The sequence below is a fragment of the Acartia tonsa genome, chromosome 9, assembly GCF_053477335.1.
Source record: "Acartia tonsa isolate MP-2025a chromosome 9, ASM5347733v1, whole genome shotgun sequence".
NCBI lineage: Eukaryota > Metazoa > Arthropoda > Copepoda > Calanoida > Acartiidae > Acartia > Acartia tonsa.
In genome coordinates this window covers 15,658,377-15,666,272 of record NC_137268.1, presented here as the reverse complement: position 1 = coordinate 15,666,272, position 7,896 = coordinate 15,658,377, and the positions used below count along the sequence as shown (strand labels likewise).

The 7,896-nt window shown below is 41.2% G+C and overlaps 1 protein-coding gene across 2 annotated transcripts in view; it reads left to right on the top strand.

The window, feature by feature from the left end:
- Window positions 1-639: 639 nt before the first annotated feature.
- LOC145328308 (uncharacterized) overlaps window positions 640-7,896 on the top strand; it is a 68,948-nt gene continuing 61,691 nt past the window's right edge. For both annotated transcript variants that reach the window (XR_013882418.1, XM_080171935.1), the window contains exon 1: window positions 640-718. Coding sequence is in view for 1 of the 2 variants with exons in the window: in XM_080171935.1 (XP_080028061.1) it covers window positions 696-718 (23 nt within the window). In the remaining variant the exon portion in view is untranslated. The remainder of the gene's footprint in view (window positions 719-7,896) is intronic.

Sequence of the window (7,896 nt, the reverse complement as noted above, 5' to 3'; positions counted from 1 at the left end):
TTTGTTGTTGAATTTTTGGTAATATTATGTGCGTTTACAGAAAATTTATTAGTAGTAACACTTTACTGCGATTAGAATATCATATAACGTGGACTAAAAAAAACAAGTATTTCTTTTTCCGTAATTTTATTTTTTCTTACTCTTAAATAATGTAAGAATGCTAATGTCGTATGGGTGAGTTGCACCTGGACTGAACAGTCAACTTGTCAACTCAAGGCCAGACTCTTTGTCCTTCACCTCATACCCGTGGTACAGTACATTACAGACAACCAACTCTCTGTGATGCACGACCTTTGTCTGAGAAGTCCTAACTGTGCATGGTAACGAGTTGCGCCTGTTTTGGGCCAAGGCATTCCCCCCACTCTAACTATTTACGTCGCGAATCTGACATAGTAGCAGTGGGAACCATTTTTAACGTCTTTAGTTATGACGCGGTGTCAGACCGAGATTCGAACCTAACACCTTCCCGACGACGAGCGGATGCGCTACGTGTTGAGCCACGGTCGCGGGTTTAAATAATGTAATAAACGCGCGCTTGTTTTTATTTTGATTGCTGAATTCATTCAAAAAGTAAAACTAATCTACAGTAGGTCTTCCTTCTCATTTTGCCCTTTCGTGAAACCTTTTTACCTTTTTTTTCAGAGTGAACACATAGTTAAAAGAATGGTGCAGAGAACTGTGCCATTTCTAACAAGATGAAATCCAATCATGATACTAGGCAATTATCCATTAGACATTGTTATTGTTGTCTTGACTATAGTGTTCTCTTGTATGGAGATTAGATACAACCATTTATAACATGATGAAATCAATCTAATTATTTCCATTAGACACAGTTGTTGTCAGGAATTTAGTGTTCTCATGTAGGTATATTGTAGATTTGATACATCTATTTTTAAGAAGATGAAATCCAATCATGATACTATTACTAGTAGGGATGGGAATCCGTCGAATTTTTGGGCCGGATTCGGATTCCGGATTCTGAAGGAATCCGTCAAAAAAAGTGACGGATTCTTGCGGATTCCGGATTCTTATTTTTGGCGGATTCCGGATTCGGATTCCGGATTCTAGCAGTATTTTAAAAGGCCGTCCGTCACAGAGGGATAGCTTTTTTCGTTAATTTATCACTATGTTACTTGGTTGAAGCCTTGATTTGTTTAAAGTGTTGACTTCCAGCATAACTAAAACATTTACATCACATTAGTAATTATTAAAAGGGGGATGTGGAAAATAACCATTTGGGCAGGGGGGGGGGGGGGGGGTTTACTCGAGAACCCTTAGAGCTAGAGGGAGCTAATTTTGGATATAAGCTTCTATGGGGCCAAAGTTACTTTTAAAATTATCGTCGACCCCCCACCCCCCCCCCAAAATTTTTTTTTTTGGGGGGGGCGGGTGGATTATACTATAGGATGTTTCTCATAAACGACTTGAGATAAATGGAGCAAACCTTGGGATACAAGTTTTGTAGGCCTATATTTGATTTTAGAATTATCGTTGACCACCCACCCATCCCAAAACCCCTAATTTGGGGGGGGGGGGGGGGGGCGGGTGAATTATACTATAGGGTGTTTCTCATAAACGACTTGAGATAAATGGAGCAAACCTTAGGATACAAGTTTTGTAGGCCTATATTTGATTTTAGAATTTTCGTTGACCACCCACCCACCCCAAAACCCCTAATTTGGGGGGGGGGGGCGGGTGAATTATACTATAGGGTGTTTCTCATAAACGACTTGAGATAAATGGAGCAAACCTTAGGATACAAGTTTTGTAGGCCTATATTTGATTTTAGAATTTTCGTTGACCACCCACCCACCCCAAAACCCCTAATTTGGGGGGGGGGGGCGGGTGAATTATACTATAGGGTGTTTCTCATAAACGACTTGAGATAAATGGAGCAAACCTTAGGATACAAGTTTTGTAGGCCTATATTTGATTTTATAATTATCGTTGACCACCCACTCACCCCCAAACCCCTAATTTTTTTTTTTGGGGGGGGGGGGCGGGTGGATTATATAATAGGGTGTTTCTCATAAACAACTTGCAGCAATTTTATTTTGGGTGCTACTCCCTTAGTTTTAGAGATAATTGGATGAAATCTTTTGGGCTGGGTCACTAATTACCCCAACTATTGGTATCTTTAAAAAAACGGCTGCGAGACCGCCGCTCCCGCCGCCCGCCGCCATTTACCGCCGCCACCAAAATTTTTTTTATTGCATTTCTCGCTGAATTAGGCAATTTGGAATCATTTGAGACCATGTTATTTTTTTCTAAAATTTTTCGCCTTACAAGCAACCCTGCGGGGGATTTAGTCATTTTTTCAAATTCTTGAAAAAAATAACATGGTCTCAAATGATTTCAAATTGCATAATTCGGCGAGAAATGCAATGAAAATTTTTTTTTTTTTGTGGCAGCTGTAAACGGCTGCGGGCGGCGGGAGCGGCGGTCCCGCCGCCGTTTTTGTTAAAGATACCAATAGTTGGGGTAATTAGTGACCCAGCCCAAAAGATTTCATCCAATTATCTCTAAAACTTAGGGAGTAGCACCCAAAATAAAAGTTGAAACAAAATTGTAAGTAAAGGGGGGGGGGGGGAAATGTGGTTACTCGTCACACGACATACCAGCAATTTTATTTTGGGTGCTACGACCTTAGTTTTAGAGATAATTGGATGAAATCTTTTGGACTGGGTCACTAATTACCCCAACTACTGGTATCTTAAAAAAAAACGGCTGCGTGACCGCCGCTCCCGCCGCCCGCCGCCATTTACCGCCGCCACCAAAAATTTTTTTTTATTGCATTTCTCGCCGAATTAGGCAATTTGGAATCATTTGAGACCATGTTATTTTTTTCAAAACTTTTTCGCCTTACAAGCAACCCTGTGGGGGATTTAGTCATTTTTTTCAAATTCTCGAAAAAAATAACATGGTCTCAAATGATTCCAAATTGCCTAATTCAGTGAGAAATGCAATAAAAAAATTTTTTTTGTGGTTGCTGTAAACGGCTGCGGGCGGCGGGAGCGGCGGTCCCGCCGCCGTTTTTTTTAAAAGATGCCAATAGTTGGGGTACTTCGTGACCCAGCCCAAAAGATTTCATCCAATTATCTCTAAAACTAAGGGAGTAGCACCCAAAATAAAAGTCGAAACAAAAATTGTAATAAAGGGGGGGGGGGGGAAATGTGGTGACTCGTCACACGACATACCAGCAATTTTATTTTGGGTGCTACTCCCTTAGTTTTAGAGATAATTGGATGAAATCTTTTGGGCTGGGTCACTAATTACCCCAACTACTGGTATCTTTAAAAAAAAACGGCTGCGAGACCCGCCGCTCCCGCCGCCCGCCGCCATTTACCGCCGCCACAAAAAAAATTTTTTATTGCATTTCTCGCTGAATTAGGCAATTTGGAATCATTTGAGACCATGTTATTTTTTTCAAAAGATTTTCGCCTTACAAGCAACCCTGTGGGGGATTTAGTCATTTTTTTCAAATTCTCGAAAAAAATAACATGGTCTCAAATGATTCCAAATTGCCTAATTCGGCGAGAAATGCAATAAAAATTTTATTTTTGTGGCGGTTGTAAATGGCTGCGGGCGGCGGGATCGGCGGTCCCCCCGCCGTTTTTTTTAAAAGATACCAATAGTTGGGGTAATTAGTGACCCAGCCCAAAAGATTTCATCCAATTATCTCTAAAACTAAGGGAGTAGCATCCAAAATAAAAGTCGAAACAAAATTGTAAGTAAAGGGGGGGGGGGGAAATGTGGTGACTTGTCACACAACATACCAGCAATTTTATTTTGGGTGCTACTCCCTTAGTTTTAGAGATAATTGGATTAAATCTTTTGGGCTGGGTCACTAATTACCCCAACTACTGTTATCTTTTAAAAAAAACGGCGGCGGGACCGCCGCTCCTGCCGCCACCAAAAAAATTTTTTTATTGCATTTCTCGCCGTCGCCGAATTAGGCAATTAGGAATTATTTGAGACCATGTTATTTTTTTCAAAAATTTTTCACCTTCCAAGCAACCCTGCGGGGGATTTAGTCATTTTTTTCAAATTCTCAAAAAATTACAAGGTCTTAAATGATTCCAAATTGCCTAATTCGTTGAGAAATGCAATAAAAAAAAATTTTTTTGGTGGCAGCTGTAAACTGCGGCGGGCGGCGGGAGCGGCGGTCCCGCCGCCGTTTTTTTTTTAAAGATACCAATAGTTGGGGTAATTAGTGACCCAGCCCACAAGATTTCATCCAATTATCTCTAAAACTAAGGGAGTAGCACCCAAAATAAAAGTCGAAACAAAATTGTAAGTAAAGGGGGGGGGGGGAAATGTGGTGACTCGTCACATGACATACCAGCAATTTTATTACTCCCTTAGTTTTAGAGATAATTGGATGAAATCTTTTGGGCTGGGTCACTAATTACCCCAACTATTGGTATCTTTAAAAAAAAACGGCGGCGGGACCGCCGCTCTCGCCGCCCGTCGCCATTTACCGCCGCCACCAAAAAAAATTTTTTTATTGCATTTCTCGCCAAATTAGGCAATTTGGAATCATTTGAGACCATGTTATTTTTTTCAAGAATTTGAAAAAAATGACTAAATCCCCCGCAGGGTTGCTTGTAAGGCAAAAAATTTTCGAAAAAAATAACATGGTCTCAAATGATTCCAAATTGCCTAATTCGGCGAGAAATGCAATAAAAAAAATTTTTTTGGTGGCGGCGGTAAATGGTGGGGGGCGGCAGGAGCGGCGGTCACGCAGCCGTTTTTTTTAAAGATACCAGTAGTTGGGGTAATTAGTGACCCAGCCCAAAAGATTTAATCCAATTATCTCTAAAACTAAGGTCGAAGCACCCAAAATAAAATTGCTGGTATGTCGTGTGACGAGTCACCACATTCCCCCCCCCCCCTTTACTTACAATTTTGTTTCAACTTTTATTTGTTTGCCGCCGTTTACAGCCGCCACAAAAAAAAAAATTTTGTTGCATTTCTCGCTGAATTAGGCAATTTGGAATCATTTGAGACCATGTTATTTTTTTCGAGAATTTGAAAAAAATGACTAAATCCCCCACAGGGTTGCTTGTAAGGTGAAAAATTTTTGAAAAAAATAACATGGTCTCAAATGATTCCAAATTGCCTAATTCAGCGACATTGCAATAAAAATTTTTTTTGGTGGCGGCGGTAAATGGCGGCGGGCGGGGGGAGCGGCGGTCAGGCAGCCGTTTTTTTTTAAAGATACCAGTAGTTGGGGTAAATAGTGACCCAGCCCAAAAGATTTCATCCAATTATCTCTAAAACTAAGGTCGTATCACCCAAAATAAAATTGCTGGTATGTCGTGTGACGAGTCACCACATTTCCCCCCCCCCCTTTACTTACAATTTTGTTTCGACTTTTATATTGGGTGCTACTCCCTTAGTTTTAGAGATAATTCGATGAAATCTTTTGGGCTGGGTCACTAATTACCCCAACTATTGGTATCTTTTAAAATAAACGGCGGCGGGACCGCCGCTCCCGCCGCCCGCCGCCGTTTTCAGCAGCCACCAAAAAAAATTTTTTTATTGCATTTCTCGCCGAATTAGGCAATTTGGAATCATTTGAGACCTTGTTATTTTTTTGGAGAATTTGAAAAAAATGACTAAATCCCCCGCAGGGTTGCTTGGAAGGCGAAAAATTTTTGAAAAAAATAACATGGTCTCAAATGATTCCAAATTGCCTAATTCAGCGAGAAATGCAATAAAAAAAATTTTTTTGTGGCGGCGGTAAATGGCGGGGGGCGGCGGGAGCGGCGGTCACGCAGCCGTTTTTTTTAAAGATACCAGTAGTTGGTGTAATTAGTGACCCAGCCCAAAAGATTTCATCCAATTATCTCTAAAACTAAGGTCGTAGCACCCAAAATAAAATTGCTGGTATGTCGTGTGACGAGTCACCACATTTCCCCCCCCCTTTACTTACAATTTTGTTTCGACTTTTATTTTGGGTGCTACTCCCTTAGTTTTAGAGATAATTGGATGAAATCTTTTGGGCTGGGTCACTAATTACCCCAACTATTGGTATCTTTTAAAAAAAACGGCGGCGGGACCGCCGCTCCCGCCGCCCGCAGCCGTTTACAGCCGCTAAAAAAAAAAATTTTATTGCATTTCTCGCCGAATTAGGCAATTTGGAATCATTTGAGACCATGTTATTTTTTTCGAGAATTTGAAAAAAATGACTAAATCCCCCGCAGGGTTGCTTTTAAGGTGAAAAATTTTTGAAAAAAATAACATGGTCTCAAATGATTCCAAATTGCCTAATTCAGCGAGAAATGCAATAAAAAAATTTTTTTGGTGGCGGCGGTAAATGGCGGCGGGCGGCGGGAGCAGCGGTCTCGCAGCCGTTTTTTTTTAAAGATACCAGTAGTTGGGGTAATTAGTGACCCAGCCCAAAAGATTTCATCCAATTATCTCGTAGCACCCAAAATAAAATTGCTGGTATGTTGTGTGACGAGTCACCACATTCCCCCCCCCCCCTTTACTTACAATTTTGTTTCGACTTTTATTTTGGGTGCTACTCCCTTAGTTTTAGAGATAATTGGATGAAATCTTTTGGGCTGGGTCACTAATTACCCCAACTATTGGTATCTTTTAAAAAAAACGGCGGCGGGACCGTCGCTCCCACCGCCTGCCGCCGTTTACAGCCGCCACAAAAAAAAAAATTTTATTGCATTTCTCGCTGAATTAGGCAATTTGGAATCATTTGAGACCATGTTATTTTTTTTGAAAATTTGAAAAAAATGACTAAATCCCCCGCAGGGTTGCTTGTAAGGCGAAAAATTTTTGAAAAAAATAACATGGTCTCAAATGATTCCAAATTGCCTAATTCGGCGAGAAATGCAATTAAAAAATTTTTTTGGTGGCGGCGGTAAATGGCGGCGGGCGGCGGGAGCGGCGGTCTCGCAGCCGTTTTTTTAAAGTTACCAATAGTTGGGGTAATTAGTGACCCAGCCCAAAAGATTTCATCCAATTATCTCTAAAACTAAGGGAGTAGCACCCAAAATAAAATTGCTGCAAGTCGTTTATGAGAAACACCCTATAGTATAATCCACCCGCCCTCCCCCCCCCCCAAAAAAAAAAAATTAGGGGTTTGGGGGTGAGTGGGTGGTCAACGATAATTATAAAATCAAATATAGGCCTACAAAACTTGTATCCTAAGGTTTGCTCCATTTATCTCAAGTCGTTTATGAGAAACACCCTATAGTATAATTCACCCGCCCCCCCCCCCCCCCCAAATTAGGGGTTTTGGGGTGGGTGGGTGGTCAACGAAAATTCTAAAATCAAATATAGGCCTACAAAACTTGTATCCTAAGGTTTGCTCCATTTATCTCAAGTCGTTTATGAGAAACACCCTATAGTATAATTCACCCGCCCCCCCCCCCCCCCAAATTAGGGGTTTTGGGGTGGGTGGGTGGTCAACGATAATTCTAAAATCAAATATAGGCCTACAAAACTTGTATCCCAAGGTTTGCTCCATTTATCTCAAGTCGTTTATGAGAAACATCCTATAGTATAATCCACCCGCCCCCCCCCAAAAAATAAATTTTTTTGGGGGGGGGGTGGGGGGTCGACGATAATTTTAAAAGTAACTTTGGCCCCATAGAAGCTTATATCCAAAATTAGCTCCCTCTAGCTCTAAGGGTTCTCGAGTAAACCCCCCCCCCCCTGCCCAAATGGTTATTTTCCACATCCCCCTTTGTTATGTAGAAATTTTTTTTTGATCTTTGCCTTCAAACAGAGGGAGTTGTAAGAAAAAAGACGGTAATTTTAGCCTACCAATTTAGAATCCGGAATCCGCTATAAAAAACGGATTCCGGATCCGGATTCCAAAATTGGCCGAAAATTGGGCGGATTCCGGATTCGGATTCCGGATCCGGA